Below are 22,490 nucleotides of genomic sequence, written 5' to 3'. Positions count from 1 at the left end.
CTGCTGCTGCTTTATCAACTAAGTTTATGCATTATTCTAAATATTTTGTTGTCACGCTGACTGGTGTGGCTCTGTGGTTGGGGTGTCGTCTCACAAACCAAAAGGTCACCAGTTTGATTTCTAGTCAGGGCACATGCCTGGAGTGTGGACCAGGTGCCCCGTGGGGAGCGTGCGATAGGTAACTGATGGATAGTTCTCTCACACATCGATGCTTCTCTCCCTTTCTTTCTCCCTCCCTTACCCTCTCTGTAAAATAAATAAATAAAATCTTAAAAAATGCTTTGTTGTCATTTCAACAATCTTTACATCTTCATCAGGAGTAGATTCCATCTCAAGAAACCACTTTCTTTGCTCATCATAAAAAGAAACTTCTCATTTATTAAAATTTTATCATGAGACTGCAGCAATTCAATCATATCTTCAGGCTCCAATTCTAGTTCTCTTGTTATTTCTACCAAATCTGCAGTTACTTCCTCCATTGAAGTCTTGAACCCCTCACAGTCATCCATGGAAGTTGGAATCAACTTCTTTTACACCCCTGTTAATGTTGATATTTGGATCTCTTCTCATGAATCAGAAATGTTCTTAAGGACATCTAGAATTATGAATCCTTTCCAGAAGGTTTTCAATTTACTTTGTCCATGTCCATTAAAAAAAATTCACTATTTATGGCAGCACAGCCTTACAAAATGCATTTTTTAAAATAATAAGATTTGGGTGACCAGGGGAATTGTCAATGTGCTGTAATATTTTGAGACAAATCTTTTTTTCTAGACAGTAGTTCTCAACAGTAGGCCTGAAATATTCAGTGAACCATTTTGAAAACAGATGTGCTGTCATCCAGGCTTTGTTCTTCCACTTGTAGAGCACAGGCAGAATAGATTTAAGAATAGTGTAATTCTTAAGGGCCCAGGATTTTCAGAATGATAAATGAGTATTGGCTTCAACAGCAAATCACTAGCTGAATTAGCACCTTTAAGAAAGTCAGCCTATCCTTTGAAATTTTGAGGTGAGGCATTGATTTCTCTCTATCTCTGAAAGTCCTGGAGGGTAACTTCTTCCAATGTAAGGCTGTTTCATCTACATTGAAAATTGGTTGTTTTTAGTGTAGCCACCTTCATTAGTTATCTTAGCAAGGTCTTCTGGATAACTTGGTGCTTCACTTTGCACACGTATATTATGGAGACAGTTTGTTTCTTCAAATTTCATTAACCAACCTCCACTAGCTTCACATTTTCCTTCTGCAGCTTCGCCTCCTTCAGCCTTTGTATAATTGAAAAGTTAGAGCCTTGTTCTGTATTGGGCTTTGGCTTAAGGAAACGTATGGCTGGTTTTATCTTCTGTCCAAACCACTAAAGTGTTCTCTATAACATTAATATGGCTGTTTTGCTTTCTTATCCCTCATTTCTTCAATGGAATAGCTCTTTTAACTTCCTTCAAGAACTTTTCCTTTGCTTTCATCACTTGGCTAACTGATTGGCATAACAGTCCCAGCTTTCGACCTATCTCAGCTTTCCACATGCTCCCCTCACTAAGCTTAATTATTTATAGCTTTTGATTCAGTGTGGGAAATGAGACTCTTCCTTTCACTTGAACACTTAGGGGTCATTGTGGGGTTATTAATTAGCCTTATTTCAATATTGTTGTGCATCAGAAAAATAGGGAGGCCCAAGGACTGGGAGAAAGATTGGGAAATGTCTTGTCAATGGAGCTCTCAGAATACACACAATACTTACTAAGTTCATTGTCTTTTATGAGTGGTTTGTGGTTCCGGAAAACAAGTACAAGAGTAACATCAAAGGTCACTGATCACAGATCACATAACAAATATAATAATAAAAAAAAAACTTTTTAAATATTGTAAGAATTACCAAAATGTGATACAGACATATGAAGTGAGTAAATGCTATTGGAAAAATGGGGCTAATAAACTTGTAAAATGTGTAATAACCACAAAGCACAATAAAATGAGGTAATGCCTTTATAATCATGTGCCACATAAAAATATTTTGGTCAGTGATAGACCACATATATGATAGCGGTCCCATAAGAATACAATGAAGCTGAAAAATTCCTATTGCCAAGTCACATCAAAGCTGTCTTAAAAGTCATAGAACAATATATTACTCATGTGTTTATGGTGATACTGGTGTAAACAAAACTATTTCACTACCAGTCATAGAAAAGTATTGCAAAGACAATTACTGAAGTGAATTATACCATCTAGGTATAAAAACACTGCATGATATTCACCTAATGACTCATTTCTCTGATCATATCTCCATTATTAAGCATCACATGACTATACTGTGCCCTTCTTTAGAAATAACTGCATTCTTGTGGTAAACACACTCCTAAGGATTCATAGCTTGATGAAGGACAGGAACTTTTGTACAAAGGAAAAAGTGCTCCTTCCTAGAAGCAAATGGCCTCATTTGTCCTTTTGGTTGGGCACACCCATACAGTGTAGAGTCTATAAAACTGTGATTGCCTTGAATAAGGAAGGGGTTTTAGTGGAACTAGTTCCTATAGTTTTTATATTTATTTTTATTCCACAGCAGTCTGGATGCAGAAATGGAGAAGGCAAATCAACAGACTCTAGGTTGAGGTTTTTCCATGTAAGCACAATAAAATCAATCACAAAGGGATAAGATAGCTGAAAACACTGGCAAGTTTTAGGGATAGTTGGTCTAGGATGATAGCAAAGGAAGATGTGGCAGACATGATTACCCATTCTTCTTTTTCTATATGAATTGAATCACTATTTTATCCAGAATTTGGGCAGTGATGCAGTAGGACAAGGTGAACTAAAGTCAAGCAGTGACTCGCAGGTGAAACCAATCATGGTAGTCACATTCCTCTGCGTCAGTTTAGAGGTGGGTGTGTGACCTAGGTTTATCCTAAGAAATATAAATGAAAGTTTTCCCTTAGACAAAGATGCCCAGGATAAACAGTCATTTTACTTTCCTTTATATGTGGCCTTATAAAGAAGTGACACTTAAAGCTGTGGTAGCCATTTTATGACCATGATGGGGCAAATTTGAGCTCAAATAGTACATGAGGAAATGAAAGAACCAAAAAACCTGGGTCCTCAATGACATTATTAAAGATAGAAGGGTTATTATTGTTACAGGTGGGCACAGGTAACAAGGTACTTGGTGATTGCGGACAAAAAACTGAACCGAGCACACAGAGTTTACAGCAGAAAGCGAGAGAAAGCAGACTTACTAAGCCACAAAGAACATGGGAGCAGGCCAACTCTGAGCAGAGCGAAGCAGAGAAGAGCAGAGGCTAACAGCCTAACAGCCCAGACCTCACGGGGTGAGAGGGCTTTTATTCCTTTAGAGTGGGTCCCCCATGATTTCCTTGATTGGCTACCGGGAAGGGGGTCCCACGATGCTAATTTATTATAATGCAATTATAATGAAACATGGGTCAGGTAGCATCTTCTGTACAGGTGCATTCCTGATTCTCTAGGATTCAATGTTTTTCCAGAAAGCAGATACAACCAGTCTTAGAACAGGGTCTCCGCCCTTTATTGATGTTCTTCATCTTAGCTCTGGGGCACCTCTGGAGTTTCCCTCTTCCTATCTCCTGCCTCATTATCACTCTCTTCTTTCTGAAATTTCTTTTTCTTCCGAAACACCACTTTTTCCTTTATCACCACTGTGGGGTTTCACTTAAAACTTCATTTTTACTTCTCTCTCTAGGAAGGGGTGTCCAACCTTTTGGCGCCTCTGGGCCACACTGGAAGAAGAGTTGTCTTGGGCCACACATTCAATACATTATGACACATAATCACAGAAAAAATCTCAATGTTTAAGTAAACTTATGATTTTGTGTTGGGCTGCATTCATAGCCGTCCTAGGCCACATGTGGCCCATGGGTCGTGGGTTGGACACCCCTGCTAGAGGTTGGTCAAGTTCATTGGTTTTAGTCATTTTTTAAAAAAATTATTTTCAACAGGCAGAGTATTTTTAGTTTTTAAGAATATATTTAATATCACTTATACTCAAAAATCCATTTTTGGTCTTTTAAAAACACTTTTACTGAACTGTTATTCACATATCATACATCTACTTAAAGTACACAATTCAAAAGTTTTTACCCTACACACAGAGCCATACAACCATAAGCATAATCAATTTTAGAAAATTTTCATCATCCCTAAAAGAAATCCTGTATTTAGGAGCAGTCACTTTTCATTCCCTTCTGTCCTAGAAAACCAATACTCTACTTTGTTTCAGATTTACCTATTCTGTGAGCTTTCCGACAATTAAAACTTGCATTGTTCATCACTAATCCCCAGTATCTAGGAAACTGGCTGGCACACGGGACTTCAATACTTGTCCAATAGTGAACAAGATAGAATAAGTCCTTGCTTTCTGGTAATTTATATTCTAAAGGGGGAGATCAATAAATTAGAAAGAAACACCTAAATTCTGTTAACTGTTGCAAAGGAGAGAATGCACTATAAGAGGATATTAAGGGATCTATTTGGATAGCAAAATAAGATGCTCCTCAGAGATGAGCTGACATTTATGCTGAGACCTCAATTAATGCTAGGAAGGAATGAGCCACAAAAAGCCTAGAGAAGAGAATCCCCATCAAAGAGAAGGGCAAGTGAAGTTTCAGGGACTACGAAGAACCCAGTAAATTCCAGGAAAGTCAGTGTGACAACAGAATAGTAAAGGCAAAGGATGATGAAAAAAGTGGTGGAAAGGTAATTAAGGACCAGATTATACAAACCTTTTTAGGGGACGGTAAGGAATTTATCTTTAACTCCAAGTGAATCTGCATGTCATTTAAAATTGTATGATTAATTCCTTGTGTGGAGCCTTACTATTCAAACTGTGCCTCAACCAGCAGCAGCAGCATTACCTCTGAACTTTTTAAAACTGCAGAATCTGAGGCAACAACCTAGAAATGATGAAGAGTCTCTACCTTTAACAAGATCCCCAAGTGATTCATCTGTACATTAAATCTTGAGAAACACTAGAGAATGGATTAGGAGAAAGAAGAGGGGGGAAAAGTTAGGTATGCTAGTCCAAGTGAGAGATGAAGGCTGTCAGTATAAGGGTGACAGTAGAAAGGATGAGAAGACTGATTTAGGGTGTCTTTTGGAGATGACTGGTTTTAGTCTTTTAGGCTAAGTGGAATTTAGTGTAAGCAGGTATTATAATGATACCTTTTGGGATTGGAGAGACAGATATGCTGGTCTATTGGATATCTTGCTTCTGAGTTTCAAGTGTTTTACAATTTTATATTGACAAATGTATGCATGCATGTTGTTATTTTTATGGAAAATAAGACATGCCTTGCTGAAGGCTGTCCCAAGTCTTCCAGACTTTCACTTTGAGGTTCTCTGTTATTAGATATCTTTCAAGTCCTTTTTAACTCTTTCACAAAAAAAGTGTTATGGATGTCTTAAAATTCAAGGCCCATGGCTTATCAACATTCTTCTTTATCCATTACTCCCAGGAGTCTCTACAATCAGTTCTTAACTGGGACAGATATCCTTAAGTTTATCCAGTTCCAGGTACAAATCAGATTGGAAACTCCTAGGTTGGTGGGTCCCATTCTTTGGGTGTACAATTCAGTATTCTTAAAAAATGATAAGTGAGCTAGAAGCAAGTCAGTTAATAGGAATGAAAAAACATAAAGAATTCCAAGTGTGGGAGACTTTATAGAGTCCCTATTTTTAAGCCCAAGAGAAATTTCTTAAATTACTTCCGTAAGTGGCACAGATGAATTCCAGTTTAAAGCTTTTCTTCCTTGTTACCATTTCTCTCACCTAAGATAGTTTTGTCAAAAATTTAGAAATAACCTAAGTAAAACTAATGAATTTCAACTGTAGGAAATAGTTCAAGTTTTGCTTGATTTCCAAAGGCATAGCAAAAAATGACATACAAGTCAAGCGACTCGTCCAATACAAGCTAAATTAAGCTTTGTTTGTATGACTAAACTGGTTTTATTTGCTCAGGGAATTTTCAAAGCGGGTCTCCACTTGTTTTTGATTTTAATAGTTTGTTACAATTTTTTTTTCTTTTTTTAAGGTATGGTAAACAAGACGACTTACCATGGTTTCTATTCCCAGTCATTGGTAACTGTGAGAGTATGATCACACTACTAGTGTCCGTGGGACAGTTCCAGGACTTTGCCGCCTCTGGTTAAATTCACAAGACACGGAAAACCTGGCAGAGTTCCGGTTAGGAAGTAATACTAACTTTTTCAACGATATTACTATATCTAGAGTTCCCTGTTTCCCGTACTGTGAAACACTGTCTTAACAAAAAGAAATTTTAATAACTTTGAGAAGAAAGTTCCCTTCCAGTAAAAACCATGTGTGCATTTGAAGGGGATGCAGCCAATGGGAATTGTTCAAAGAAAAGCGGAGGGTTTGCTCCAGAGTCTAGGCTGGGTCGGGGTAACGGAACGTAAGGCTGAGTTAAGTCGACTCGGACCTGCCTTCTCGGGTGGTACCCCCCTGGCGGGGCAGAGACTGGGGGAGGAAAGCTCAGGTCTCCGCGCGGCCTCTAGGTGAGTCGCGTGGCTGGATAGAGGGGCCGAGGAACCTCCTAGCCTCTCGGACCTGCACTCCTTAATAACCGTAGGTCCCGCTCCTCCCCCCAGCGGGGGGAGGAGGGGGGCAAGCGGGTGTTCTCTCAAGCTATAAAGCGCCTTGGGTCGCCGCGGCTGCCCTCAGCGTCCTCCGGCTCCGCCCTCGCCGCTTTCCTCCCGACTCGAGCGCCCTTTCGCGCTCAGGCTTCACTCGACCCTCTCGGGCCTCGGCTACTCAGGCGGCGGTGGAAGATGGCGGCCCCGGCCGACTGCTCCGAGGAAGCTTTGGCTGCTGCCCTGGCGGACGTGCCCGAACTAGCCAGACTCCTAGAGGCTGACCCGTATCTGAAGCCCTTCGCCCTGGACTTCCAGCGCAGGTACCACCTGACTTATCATGGTTCTCCCCCCAAGACCCCCCGTTCCTGACAGTGGGGCAGGCCGCCTTCCATGCGCATGCTCGGGTTTCAGGCCTCCCCTTCCTCTCCTTGGCGCGCCGCCCCGCCCCACCCCAGCATCCGCCCCACCCCTCGCGGCCCCGCCTCCGGCCTTGGAAGTTGGCACCTTCCGAGGGTGGGCGTGAGGTTCTCTTTTGTAATTAGGTCCTGTGGTTTCCGGAGTGGCTGGGTTGACGCCTCTGGCCCCCTAACTGGGCGAAGCAGCTCAGAATTAACTTTTCTCTTCCTCTTTCCCGTCCCTTGGAGTCAGTGGTTTTGCGCCATTGAGTACGTGCTTTTGGGCTCCTAGTACTGGTTTCCTCCGGTGCTGAACTGGAGGGAGGCGGGGCCTCCGTACCGAGGTGATCCTGTGAATTAGCGTGTGCTTAACACCAACCAGCGTGTGTAATTGCGCTTTAATTTTTTTTTTTCTAGTTCATTTCATAGCAAATACTGGGATTTTTATATATAACAGGATTCTTTCTGGTAGCTTTTGTTCTTTGCTTTTATCCCTCTCTCGGAGAAGAGTAAGCCAGTCTTGGTCAACCTCTCACTTCCCAATGCTGATCAGTAAACTGTACAGCAACATGCATCTGTTTGGCATTGCCATACTGGAGAGGGAGAACGGCAAGAAAGTCAAACTTCCAGTAGGCGATTTAGGATGCTTTAGTTGCAGCTTGTCTGATACACTCTAGTAAATTGGTTTACTGCAATTAAGTTGCTGAGATAATAATGCTGGTAGTCAGCTCTACTGTAAAAGTGTAATTTTTAAGATTATAGCAGTTGCTATACTAGTTACAGGAGTTACATCTATGAGATAAGCACATTGAGTTTACTGGTTCTGCCTTTTTAGCAGCCTAGCCACTTAAGAATGAAAACAATCATGGCAACAGAATATATATAGTCAAATTTTCAAGAAACAGAAAACATCTAGCTAGTTGCTGGCAAGAAGCAGCAAGAAGAGGGTAATGAAACAAGGTTGATAAGTTGTTTTTTTTTTTTTTTTTTTTTTTTTAATCTTAAATGTATGACCTACCATTGTCACTCATTGCCTGTGTTCAATTCAGCAACTGTTTATTAAAGAATCCCTACGGGACACAAAATTGAATATAACATCTATTTCAGAGTTTATATGTCCTAATGAATGAACCCTTCTCAGAGTGGTCACTTTGAGCTGTTGCTCAATTTTTCTGATGATAGGACCCTTGTATAAGCAGTATGGGGAGCAGCCTTGGGAAATTGCTTTCCATATTTACAGTGTAACTTTCAAAGAAACAGTTCATAATTTTCATAGTTCAAGATTGGATTTGATTTAGAAATAGTAAAAAATCTTAGAGCCAAAGATGGTGGTCAGACTTTTTTGATGTGCTTATTAATGATGACACTCTGCTTTGTAAAATAACACTAAGACATTTCTAAGAGTTGTGGAAATGTTTTGACTGTTTCTCACCCTCCCCCTCTAAAAAAAATGATTGCAAGCAGACACACATCCCTAGTTAAGTGTTTCATGTAACTCACTTGCACTCCATTAGGACTGAAGCCATTGTGATCCTCCTTCATGGTTTGTCAAAGCTAATCAGGGGGGCCAAGGTCAGAATAAAGAAGTGAGGTCAATTTCATGTTGATGAGAAGTCTGGTTCAATGGGTCCCTGTGCCTCTCTCTGACTTGGATTCTACTTCTGGCCTTGGTTCTCAGTAATTGTCATTTTCCAACACACATGTTCCATTTAGGCATTTCAAATAGTAATTTGGCATTTGGCAGCAGTAACTTTTATTGTTAACATTTGAAGAATAAACAATTACTCCTTCATAAAGTTTGGTCCTGGTTACTTTTTCTATTTTTTGTTTATTTTTAATAACTCACCTGAGCAGTGTACCTTTGGCATAACACAAATACACAACCAGTCAAACATTTAAGTGCAAAGTATGATTATCAAGGATTGAAGAAAATTTGGAGTACAAACAATATATAAGAATGGTGAGGGAGAAGACAATGTTTACTGATCAACATTGGGGAATGAGAGGATTTCTTTGTATCCTTCCCTCAACATACCTTCCTTAGACATTCTGTTATTCTTGTTAACTTTTTCCATAACTGTAACAATGTTGAATCAAGGGTAAGGATTACTGAGTTACTCTGTGCCATACTAAAAAGTAGTACATTAGAGTGACAAACTCTATGATATCTAATTGATTACTTCCTAAGATGGAATTTTCCTTGTGGTTATCTGTTTCTTTTTCTTTTTTTACCTGTTATTTTCACTGTAATTAGTTGCTCTCATCATAATTCCAACATCTGCCTGTTTTAAAACAACACTTAGTTGTCCCTATATAACAGGCCAACTTGAGGCATCTATCTATAGGACTCTTCCTCAAACATCTAGGCTGATGAAGGCTTTGTTTTGAAACATGTTTTTACAGTGTCAGTTGCAAGGAACAGAGGATATGTTGTGCTACACACTGTTTCTTAAACCTTTTGGCTGAGTCATGTCTGCTGATTATTGGACAGTGCAAGTCAAATGTGGCTTCTGAGCCATGTGAGTGGAAGAGAGAATTGACATTCCTCAGAAGCCTGAAAAACAACACAGTTGCAATAACACTTGTCTGTACCCTCTCTTTAAAGTTTATATAATACTTTTACATACATTATGGAATTTAATTTATTTCTCATAACAAAATGACAAGGTTGGAAGCATGTGCATTTTTTCCTGTTTTACAGATGAGAAATGTGGTATTTGGTGATTGGCTTAAGTTGACATGGCCAGTAAGTGCTGCAGCTAAAATTAATCTTTCTTTACTAAACTTGTTTACAACAAGTTCACAACGGTTTCTTGGTAATTCAGTGGATACCTCCAGCTTTGGACATTTGGGACCACTTCTTGTATCCTCAAAGCCATGATACTGCAGCTCTTGCTTTTCTTGAATTGTCTTTAGTGGTTTCTTCTCTGCCTCTTTCTGACCATTTAACATAGGAGATTCTTTGGGCCTTCCCTAGGTTCTTTTCTATGTATTTCTACTTTATGTACTTTTCCTAGTATTCTCGTTCATCCCATGTGTTCTAGCTATGTAGTGAGGCTGCCCATGCCTATCTACACCCCAAATCTTTCTCCTGGTCTCAAACATATTTATAAATATCTTCATTTTGATGCCCTATTAGAAGAACACTGAACATGTATAAAATTGAATTTATGGTTTTTTCCAAACCTGTTTGTCCCTTTATACCCTATTTCAGTGCATAGTATCTTCATCTATTGACTACTCAAGTCTAAAACTTAAGAATTATCCTTAATTACTCTGTTCCTCTCCTTTTCTCTTATCCCTAAGTCTAGTCAGTTATATGCCACTCAATTCTACTGTTTTCATCTTAAGTTACTAGCATCTCTAGCCTAAATTACAATAAAAGCCTCACAGTAGTTCTTCCTTTTCAAGTCTTCTCACCATTTCCCTATGGCTCTTAAGGTATGAGGCAGACACCTTCTCATGACTTAAAAGATTCTGGTCCCTGTCTACATTTTTAACCTATTCTTTGGACCCTCTTTCACTCTGTACCATCTAATCAGAGGAAGCCTAAGGGTGGAGAGGGAAGTGGAATGTATAGGGGCTTCGGTAAGGGACACTAAAATATCACTAGAATACATGTGAATCTTCATACTTGTTTTATAGATGTATTTCTTCCTTAAGTATTGAAGATTTTCATTTCTTATTTTGTGTAGGCTCATAAGAAGTTAGGGGCCCTGCAAAATCACCAAATGAAAGATGGGAGAAAGATGAAGAAATTGAGCATTTTTCTGCTCTTTATCAGAAGAGTGACTCCTTTAGTAGGAAATAATAAGTAAAACATTTGTTTAATTTTTATTAATGGAAAATAATTTTTTTATATCCCATAAAGTAGATCTTTAATAAATGTTTAAAGAATATCAATTTAAAGTGTGTCAGAACCTTGTCCTGTCAGAACTTGGATGCCACAAGTTTTGTTCTAGCCATAGGTGCAGCTACATTTTTGTACATGGTATTTTTTCTCCTTCCTCTATCTTGTAAGTTTCTGTTGCATGTTGCAGGACAGAGCTTGAAGATTTATTATATGCTTTCCCTAACTTCTCCCCATTCCTAAACCTCATCCCACTGCTTGTCTACCAACTTGGATGCCACGACCCTAAGGATGACCATCCCCTCTAATGTAGTTGTCTTTCTGCTGCTTTGTGTCCTCCCCTAGATTGCTTGGTCTCATGGGTGGGACCTTTATTGTTTCCTTACTGTTGTATTCTCAGCCTGTAGAACAATACCTAGAGGAAACAGTGTAGTATTTGAATGAGCAGATGATTGAATGAATGTCTTCTGACCCTTTCCCTTTTCCATACTATTGGGTCTTATGGTCAACTCACCGGACACTAAAAATGTTAGAGATGCTAGAATGGGTGGAAAGAGAAGAAACAGTAGTTACCTGGAAGTTATGTGTGATAGTCTGGAGAAAGGGAATATATGTTCAAATAAAGAGCTCAAGATAACGAGAGAATATCAAGAAAATCATTATTAATTAGATCCTTTCATACTCCACAGAGACTAGAGGTTTAATCACTGAAGGAATACACAGTTTGAAAGAGCCTCAGGTCAAATTGAGTGCCCAAGAATGGGAGGAGAGGTTTTTGTGAGCCCAAGTGTTTAAGTATTATAATTACAGTGAACATCTCTATTTTGTTAGAAATAGAAATAGCTTTTATATTTTACATTGTTATCTAATCAGAATTGGAAAATAGGTTGGTTCAGTGTAAGCAGTAACCACATCAAAAATTGATTCTCACAGCACAGAAGTTTTATATCATAGCTGAATGGTGCAGGTTTGTTTTTGTTTTTTTTCTTTCCTCCGTGCCTGGCTAAGTTGTTGGCTGTGAAGAAAGTCAAATGTCAATGATTCTAGAAGGCAGGGAAGAATACGAAGATTGCAAGATGCACCTGACCTGCTCTTTTATACTAGGTTCATTTGCCCTTTGCAGCTGAGATCTGTACTGACTCTGGGGAAACTCCTAAATTCTCTACAGTGGTGAGCAAGGGGCTGTGACCTCTTTTCAGTTTCAAAGTGCCTTAAAATGACTTGATGGAGCATTTTGGTTTTGTTTAGGTTCTGGCACTTGCTGTTCTACTTCCAGAGAAGTGACACTTTATGTCAGTGATTTTTAATCGTTGTGCTTGCAAGAACTTTTAAAACATGCAATACTTGACCCCTTTTCCCTTAGAATGTCAATGAAGAAATGATCACAGCCAACACTACAGTGGTCATCCGGCGTGAATGCCCTGTCTTGAACTATAAACGTATAGCTCATATAATAGAGTCGCATCTTATTGGTCACGTCACATAACACGGTTACATCTGATGGGTGCCAGAAATCCCTATATTCAAGTATAGGCATCTGATTTTTTTAAAAAGTCACTTTGGAGGAAAAAGGGTAGATAATTATTATTTTTTGTATATCAATCAAAATTGTACCTATTTCTGTCAGATTAGCAAAGAATATATTTTTTGGTGTGCTGCAGAATTTTAATAATTAGTTTATGTGTGCCATGATATGGGAAAAATTGAAAATCACTGCTTTAGGTGGTAACTTAGAGAATTCAGCTCAACTGTCACGAAGCTGGCCCTAGTTTGTTGGTGAGATAATAGCAGTCTGTGTGAAATAGAACTTTAGACTGATAAATGTGTCATGCTGCTATTATTTGAAAGCATGTATTAAACTTCAATTATACATTTATAGATATTAAAACATAAAAGTGTTTTCATTGGAGATAATATCTGCTACCAGATACCTTTCACTCTAAAGGAAGTTTATTTTTTACTAAAGATGAGATTCTTTTCTTGTGGTGATGTCTGTTCTTCAATAGATGCTCACCATTGCTTTGAATCCAGGGTTCTTTTGTGTTTAATATCCAAAAGCAGCCCTATTCTTTTCTGAGTTTAGGGTAACAGGGATCCAGGACGTTGATAAAGGTAAAACTCCACATTAAACATGTTATTATACAATCTGCATTCTGTAATTTATTATACAATTCCATTGCAGTATATTTGACATTGTTTAAGTTACGGTGACTAACTTGTAAAACTTCATTAATTTTTGATGTTTAAATCAAAAATGTTTAAATTTAAACATCATTGATGTTAAATGATCAGAATAATTTAGATTCTAAATTTAGTTTCTTCACATGTAAAATGGAAAAATATATAAAATTATTGTTAAGTGACCATGTGCCAAGTACAAGAACAAGATAAGGGTTGAATTTCAACTTTCATAAATGCTAAATAGTTTTGAGTTCAAAAGAAAATTATTCAACTTACGTGAACCTCAGTTTCTTCCTCTGTAAAATATGGATGGGACCCACCTTGTAGCGATGTCTTGAGGACTAGGTATCTATGTAAAGAAGCTCAGTAAATAAGTAACAGTCATTTAATGATGATGATAATATTAGCAAACTAACTTTATATCTTAAATGTTTACTAGATTATTATTTTCAGAAAATATTTTTATTGTTACCTTCTTTTATGTTGTATCCTAAAATCAGCCATCAGAAAAATAATGTGGCCAGAAATTTCCCTCAACTCTTCATTTTGCTGGTCAATGGCATCTTTACTTTAGGGGTTTTCTTCTTTATCCCAGTAGAGTGATTGTGTGAATGAGGTAAGGAGGTGGTAATTTTAATCATAATCTAATAGAGAAGGAAAAAAATATGTTTAAACCTTGGTACTTAATTTGGAGAGGAAATGATAAGGCAATTGTCAGTTTACTATAAGCTCAAGGCAAGATGCATCTGGAATATAATGAGCCCAAGGCTACTTTTATTGAGAGAGGTAAATGCAAACCTGCAGAAGCTCCAGATAACTCTTCTCTTGATCTTCCTTGTCTGTCTTTTCTTATATCTACCTACTAAGTGTTCACATTCTAGGGCATCAAACAGTATTTCTTTCTTCTTGAACTCTAGATGGTTAGAGGAATAGTCATATCGAATTTACTAATAGCAGCAATAACTTTGAAAATAAGAAAAAACATAATAGTTTAAAAGTTTGCAAATGAAAGAATTATCAAGTGGAGTCTGAACACATAATCTGTTAATAAAAATATTAGAGCCTATGCTTTGTCTTTTTTTTCTTTTTTCATTTGATGAGTTTAGTTATTTTCAGTATATTTGATTTTGAATTGAGATGCATACTACAGAGGAATGGGATATTCATGTATGTTTTAGTAGATCCATTGAACAATAAATTACGAGGTACAATATTTGGGTATGTACTCTAGCTCTGTAATGTAAAATATAATCAGAAACCAAGTCTACAGATACATTTCTTGTGTAGATAACCTTCAAGTTTGCAAGTATTTAGCAAGTGTGAGTTAAATATTTTGTTTACCAATGAAATCATATGTTAATATTATCAATTTTTTTCATTTTCATAAATAATAAGCAGCTAGCCACAGGTTCTGTTTGGTTATGAATAATTGCATAATACAGCTATGTCTTTGTTATAGAAATGTGATAAAATCTGTTATGCATTTAGGTCTGTGTAACAGAAAATCCAACACACCCTCATTTACCAGACAAACCCACCTAAGCTGTAGAAAGTAGAGGTTTGTATTTTCACAAAGAAAGTGAAGATGAATTATTTGATTCTTAAATGGACCCATTGTTCTTTATCTTTGTCTTTAGCTTATTGTCTTTATTCTTATGCTTAGAAGATGGCAGAGCACATCAAGGTGTATGTGCTAGCTACTATATCCATTTTAGCTGAGCATATGTTAATTTTTCCTGTAAACTCCATCTGATTCTTTTAATTTACATGTTATTGAACAGAACTATGCCATGATCATCCTCAGCTAAATGTGAGCCTGCATAATCAAGATATCAAGGCATTTATTTTAGTTGCATACACATCTTCCTGAGAAATGTTCTTTAGCCTCACTTATCACAGCTTTCCAGGGCTCTCTCCCTTTCTTCAAAGAAGACACTACATCTGGCTAATGATGAGAAGTCCTAGTGAGACCATGTTATAGTTCCTCAACATCCCAAGAGAAGTCTACAGTCACCTCTTAATTTCACCAACTCCTGGGCCATTGCTCTCACATTACCAGACCTGAATGTATTTTTTTTTTTTTGGACTCTTTTCTTGGGGGAAATATAAGGGACTTTTGGCTGCTCTAGTCCAAAATGAGCTGATCAGGTCTCCTAAGCCACCTGACCCCACAACTTTGGGAGTGCCTCATCTTCCTTATTTAATTTCATAGCTATTTTAATCGTCAAAAATATGAGTTAATTACTAATATTTTATGTACTCTGGGTTCATTAAAAAGCAATCTGATTTATTAAGTTATTTGGAGAATGTATTGTTTAGATTAGAGAGAAGAACTAAATTGAAGATGTCAGTTAACATGTGCCCAATCTTTAAAACACTTTATCTTTTGTTACCTAATGACATACAAGTATATGAGAGCTTTAACATTATACCTTTCTGGGCTTTTCTTTTTAAAGTTTAAGTTGTGTAACTATTGTTCTTCCCAATATAGCTACCACAGATTTTTCATACCAAATACAGGATTTTATTATTACAGGCATGTTTGGCATGATTACTGTTTTGTTTTTCTCAATAGAACTAAAGAGCAATTTGTGGAACAAAGCAATTCCTGTTTGACATCAGACTAGAAAGTCAGTGATCTGGGTTCATATTTTTTTTTTTCTTTCCTAGGATGTTATTGGTCTATTATCCATTATTGTACTATAGTACTATATGGAATTCGTGAATAACTAGTCTGAGTTATTTTTGCTGTTTAATTGTTTTATAGTCTTCTCTCAAGAGGAATTATTATTCTAGGATTTTGGAAGTTCAAGCCCTACTTCGTGTTTGTCATTTCTATGCTTTCTTCCTCAGCAGTTGTCTTTCTGAATTAAAAATCTTTGATGCTTTTGTTTGCTTATTTGTGCTTTCCCTGCCCCCCGCAAATGCCAGTCTTCTGTCCTCTTGAACATTTCTATTGGCAGTGCTATTTGGTTGTTTTAAATTGTACTTGCTAATTATAGCATAATAGTGAAACTAACTGATCTCTTTTTGCTTTATTTCCATAAAGTAGCTTTCATTGAAAACTGTATACTATTCCTGCATATTAGGTAAACCTCTACTCACAAGTACAATATATAAGCAGGAAGTACTTAGAAACAAGAGTATCATAAAAACTTAAATTTTGTTGGAGCAGGTTCATAGTACCTTTAAGTTAGAGGACATTCAAAAATATAAACAGAGACTTATAAATTGTTTTAGACTGTAGTTTTAGAAGAAAAAATATTTTCAAATACTTATAGACCCACAGGAAGTTGCAAAAAACTGTACAGATGAGGCTTCTATACCACTAGCCAGTCTTGCCCCAGTGGTAATATCTTGCTTAACTAAATATATTACAATATCAAAACCAGGAAATTGACAGACTTCATTCACATTTTACCAATTTTTACATGATCTTATTTGTGTGTCTAATTCTCTGCAGTTTTATCACTGGTATATGTTATTAACCACCACCAAAATGAAGATATATAACTGTTCCATTACCAAAAAGGAACTCCCTCAATTTTTTATATTTATACTATCCCTTCTTCCTCCACCCCTAACCTTTGGCAGTCTCTGATCTGTTTCTTGTCTTTTTATTTACTTATTTATTTATTTATTTCATTTTAGAATGTTATATAAATTAAATCATAGAATACATAATCTTTGGAAATTGGCTTTTTTTCCCCACTCAGCCTAATGCCCTTGCGATCAGTCCAATTTCATGTGTGTTTTTTGTTCCTTTCTATTGCTAAATAGTATTTCATTGTATAGATGTAACACAATTTATTTGTCCATTCACCTGTTGAAGGACATTTGGATTGGTTTTAGTTTTTGGTTCTTAAAATTATTGCCATAAAGCTAAGATATGAATAGTTATGTCTGGGTTTTATTTCTCTGGGAGAAATGCCTGGGAATGTGATTTCCAGGTTATATGGTAAGTGTATCTTTAACTTTATAAGAAATTGCTAAACTATTTTTCATAGTGTCTGTGCCAGTTGCATCCTGACCAGAAAGGTATGAAGGGGTCCACTTTATTTGCATTCTTGCTAGCAGTTAATATTGTCATTTTTTAAATATTAGTTGTTCCAATAGGTATGTAATAATATATCATCATGTGGCTAGAGGCTACCATATTGTAGAGTACAAGTTTAGACTGTGTTTCTGGAAGAGGGGCTTTTATAGCAAGAGTTGGTATGACCTGTAAAGACATTGAAGGGGAAGATTAAAGAAGGAGAAAGTTTCACTCAGCTATATGTTCATGACAATAGAGGAAAGTCAACCCATAGAGATTTTGATTTTTGTCTAACAAAGGAGGTCAGCAATTATTGACCTGTGAGTTTTTTTAATACTTGAAGAGAAATAAATGGATGGATCTTGAATGTAAACATGGAGATATGCCCTATCCTTAATGAACTTGAGCTAACAAGGTAGCCACATTTTCCCAAGTTATTTGGAATGACTTTGTTCACATTTTTCTTTTCATTTAGGTGATTCTTATTTATGTCATAATTTCACATGCAAAATGAATTTCATCTGTCCCATAAAGCACGAACAAAAACAAAACAAAAAGCATAGGACAGCCAAAGTAAATCTAGTCCTTCTAGATAAAGTGACTGAGATCAGTTGACAACTTGATGCTCTAATAGTCCTAGACCTTTTGGGATGTGCCAACCTCAGTTTGACTCAGGCCAAATAACAGCTGTTTCTAACTCTGTTCTTCCAAGAGTCTTGCTTATGTGCAGTGACTCATTATGACTTGCATTATTCCTGAGTTGATCTCTGCTTGTAAGAGAGGGGGGTTTGAAGCATTGCTCCTCTATCATTCTTCAAAATTCTGACAGTATTGTGGGCGTGTTTTGTGCCCTTTCCTTTATTACTTGCCTTTCTTATTTCCTCTGTATGGTAGTTTCTTCAGTGTTTATCCTTTTTATTTTGTACCTACTCACTTTGCATATATAATAGTTACCCTTGTAGTTAAAAGCATTGCCATTTGTGATAGTGAAAATGTTTGCCCTCATGAGCTGTGTCAGTCAGATGCTTCTCATGGAATGCTGTTTCCCACACTGTCGCTGCCCGGCTCATACTGCCTCACTGAGCATCTCTGGGATGCTGGATGTGAGTTGTGAATTTAAGAAGAGAAGAATACATTTATGGAACACATTGTTGTCTTTTAGGTGTTTTCCATAGAGCTTAGAATAGAGGTTTGTATTCAGGCGGTGCTTTGCAGGTTAATATTGACTGGGAACCTGGTTCAGCTTGTTCTGTAATATTAGAAATATAGAAGTATTTATTACCATATTTGTTGGAGGGTCCCTAGAAACACGTGAAAGTAATTCTTCTATCATGTAGTGGTCTGTGGTGGGTCAAACCTCTCTCACATACAGCTTAACCTTTCTCGTGTCTAATACTACTCATGAAGAAGATTGTAATTTGTGCATTGTGCTTTTATCAGGTTGCTGTTCCCAATGCAGTTAGTGTAATTTTTCATTTCATAACAGTCCTCAGGCAATTCTGTTTAACAGTGCTTTCTATTTCAGAACACTCTTCTATTTAAAAAAACTTCTTTCGCCTCAGGCCCAATATGTTTTTTCAGCCAGGCCAGTAGTAATTTCCGTCTTTGCTGGCTTCATTCACCTTCACTGTTAAAATTCTGTATGGGTTCCCTAGGAATGTCTTTGCGTGTATGCATGTGTTTATAGCATAGCAAATACAGAGATACCTATGCCTTCTATTTGTTGATATTATTTTGGTTCAAATCTCTCAGTAGATTGTAAGCCAGACTTTGTTTTCTTAATGAATAGAATTTTAATTTTCCACCTGAACTTTTAGTCATCTACAAAATTTTCTTGAACAACAGTATTCACACTGGAATAACTACTTTATTACTGATTTAAAAAGTATTCAAGTTCATTTAATAGGTAGCAAATTTCATTTTTAAGGTGATATCTTAAAACTGAGTGAAACAGTTTTCTTGGATTGCTACCCTAAATGATCATGAATTCAGTTAGATTTTGGCTTGAGATAATACAGCATTCCAAGTCAAGGTTTTTGAATCTGCTATTGGGCCTGAATTTGGTAATAATAATCTTCACAGGATGTACATTTTTAATGGGAAAAGTCTGATAATCAGAGACATACAAGAGAAAGCACTTATTTTCTTTATCATTAATCACTTCTGACTTACACACCAAGGCAGATTTTGAAACATCTTGTATAATATCAAGGTTTGCAAGAGTAATTATAGGGATTAAATATATAGAGAGACCCAGTGCTAAACTAAATTTAGAACTGTGGCTATGCTATAAATATGTATTACACATTTGTACATATCATACTGGTTATATGTGTTTGTGTGTGTATAAATGGCTTCTATGTCATGTCTTCTTTAAGTTGGAATAAGTGTTTTCTCATTCATTGTGCTTGTATTTGTGTACAAACATTAGAGAAAATGGGGATTTTCCTTTCTTCAGAAGCAGTCATCATAGTGTTAAAAAAGAGAAAGAAAGAGTACTTTTCTGGGTTATAGTTTGCATTTTAAATTTCATTGCTGTTCCTCTCAACCTCCATCTGTGTTGACATTTGGGAATTTTGCTGTTGCTCTTTCTCAAGTGGAGTGTAAAAGCTTAAAACAGAATTTACACTTTTAAATACAACTGAGGCTCTATTGCATCATGGATTCACTCCCGGACTGACTACTTCTTTTTTTGGCTTAAAAAAAAATCAAACATTTTGTTCAATGACACATTTCTCAAGCTTATAATGCTACTGATTATTATATATTATTCACAGTCATTTTTTGCACTAATGGAAATTCAGGCTTAAAATGATAAGTATTAAAATTTTAGGCACTTAATATTTTATGACATCAAAGATATGTTTACATACAAATGTATTGTTAGTGTGGTTTCATTTTATTTTACTTTTCTTTTAAGTTAAGGTTTAGTTATAATCTAGGAAATAGTAAAAATATGGATAAGCCACAAATAGCCAGATTGGGTGTTATATGACTTTTGTTGGCTTTATGCTCAATTTTATTTTATTTTTTAACTTTCTAAATCCTAAGCATTTGGCATGCTTGTGCCCTTGCACCCTCTCTCAGTCTGTGTGTGTGTGTGTGTGTGTGTGTGTGAGAGAGAGAGAGAGAGAGAGAGAGAGAGAGACAGAGACAGAGAGAGACAGAGAGAGAGACAGAGAGATATCTTGACTGAATCATTAGTGGCCTGGACCTCTGTCCCGTGACTAACAGTTTCGACCCATTGATTTTAGCTTTGTTCAATTTTGACTATAACAGGATACTATAGATTGGCTAGCTTAAACAACAGAAAATTTATTTCTCACAGTTCTGGAGCCTGAGAAGTCCAGGATCAAAGCACTGACAAATCCATTCTGGTGAGAGCACATTTCCTGGTTTGCAGATGTCTGTCTTGTCCTTAGTCTTTGCCTAGCAGAGAGGAAGGAGAGAGAGAGAGGAAGCGAGCCCTCTCCTGTCTCTTTTTACAGTGGCACTGAGCCATTCATGAGTGCTCCACTCTTATATTTTAATCATCTTGTAAAGGTTAGGATTTTAACGTAGCAATTTTGGGGACACACAAACATTGTCAGTAACAGTTTCCTAAAGCTCTTTCTAGGTTTTAGTGTTTGTGGTGGCTTCTTTTAGATAAAATTAGTTTTTAGATTTTAAACAAATTATGTGTGTGTGCATGCACTCAGGCAATACAGTAGAAACTCATTGTAATTTCTTAATATAGCCAGGAGACTAGTGATCATTTAATAGAGTAATCACTTTTAATTATGAGGGCTACATGATTGAAATTAGGGAGTAGTAGATTTGTGGGCCATTAAATTTTAGTACTGTGAAAGGCAAAGATGAAATAGTATGTCTCCCAAAATTTGTTAGGTTCAAATTGTAAAAACTGGGAACGTTAAATGTTCCAAGATTCCTGGGAAGCAAAGCAGAGGCCTGGTTATAGGCAGATTTAATTCATTCAGTGAATAGCATGGAAAGGAATAGATACACTATTTATTCTCTTGAGTCAAAATAATTATAATGAAATTCTTCTGGAGAAAAATAACATTGTATATAAGGTTTTGTAAGATGTGAGAAGAAAAAGATATTTTAAGAGCATTTATTTCCTTTTAGATTTTGTTACAAAGAGTAACAATAAATACAGTGTTACCTCAGGACTGAGCAGATATAAGTGGTTGTCATACCAACAATTAAACATTCATTTTAATAGTGCTTTTGATAAGACTTGATGCTGTTTTTTTTTTTCATTTTTCTCCTTGCCTAGTCATCAGAAATCTGCAGACATACATAAATTACAAGGAATGAAAGGATGCAATAATTTATGCTAGATATCTTTGTGTTGTATTGTGATATTTCTGTGTAGCGTGATGTAGAGCAATTAGTGAGTTAGAGATGTAGTAGATGTTAGTGAGTATATTAGATAAGGATGTATTTGTTTCTTGAGTGAATGCATTCATGAAGAGTGGAGACCCTACAACATAATATCTGTATAATCTTAATAAAAGCTAACTGGTAATTCCAGAGACAAATGTACATTCATTAGACGTTAGCCATATTTTTGTGGTAACTGAACCTTTTATCTTGTCTCCTTTTGTACTGCTTGCTTTCCCCTGGTTTCATTTCCGACTGTGAACTTTAATTTTTCAGTCTGGTCAGCCAATTAGAAAGTGATATAGCTGATAATAACTTAGTGTTATACTCTTACATGTTATACATATTTAAATGATGGTGTTTGCCGTCTAATTTAAGATCAGCCATTTGAGAATTTATGAAAGTTTCTGCTGTGAATAAAAGGACTTTTTTAAAACTTGTATCCACCCATGTAGAATGCTGGTTCTTAAGAAAAGCTAAAAACAACAACTACAACAAAAAACAAACCCCAAAACACATAAAAAAAAAACTCCTCCACCAAAAAGAAAAAACAAAACATACAACTACGACCTGGTCACATGAATGGAGACGACCTCACTTCTATCTACTCTTTGTAGCAAATCCACTAGGCAGAAGAGAACTGTGATTGAGGGAAATTGCTGTAGTAACAAGAATTAAAAATGGGAAATATGAGATAGTTAAAGTCATTGAGAGATTTTTATTTCTCTCTCTAACAATGCAAATAGCCAAGAATAGTGCCTCTGGATTACCTGTGGGTCTTTATAGAATGCACATGCAGTAAGTAGGTCTGGGGTGGGGCCTGTGAATTTGCATTTTGAACAAGTTTCTAGGTGATGCTGCTGGACTACAATTTGAGTAGCAGAGTCAAAAAAATGCATGAAGTTGTTGGTTATATTGACTGTCTACCTTTTTACACCAATATTATCACTTTATTCATTTTTCTTCCTTTTGTGTGTTTGGGGGGGGGGTGCCTAATTGCCAAAACATACTTATCTATGTTTTC

General features: G+C 36.7%; 1 protein-coding gene across 1 annotated transcript in view; it reads left to right on the top strand.

Moving 5' to 3' along the window:
* Positions 1–6,687: 6,687 nt before the first annotated feature.
* GBE1 (1,4-alpha-glucan branching enzyme 1) overlaps positions 6,688–22,490 on the top strand; it is a 272,242-nt gene continuing 256,439 nt past the window's right edge. Inside the window, exon 1 of the mRNA XM_054585232.1 lies at positions 6,688–6,938. Coding sequence (XP_054441207.1) covers positions 6,814–6,938 — 125 coding nt within the window. The 5' untranslated portion in view covers positions 6,688–6,813. The remainder of the gene's footprint in view (positions 6,939–22,490) is intronic.

The sequence above is a fragment of the Pteronotus mesoamericanus genome, unplaced genomic scaffold (genome assembly GCF_021234165.1).
Source record: "Pteronotus mesoamericanus isolate MK-2021 breed Mesoamerican mustached bat unplaced genomic scaffold, CSHL_Meso_final contig_82, whole genome shotgun sequence".
Classification (NCBI taxonomy): domain Eukaryota; kingdom Metazoa; phylum Chordata; class Mammalia; order Chiroptera; family Mormoopidae; genus Pteronotus; species Pteronotus mesoamericanus.
The sequence above is the reverse complement of the archived record's forward strand: the minus strand, read 5'-3'. Positions and strand labels throughout refer to the sequence as shown.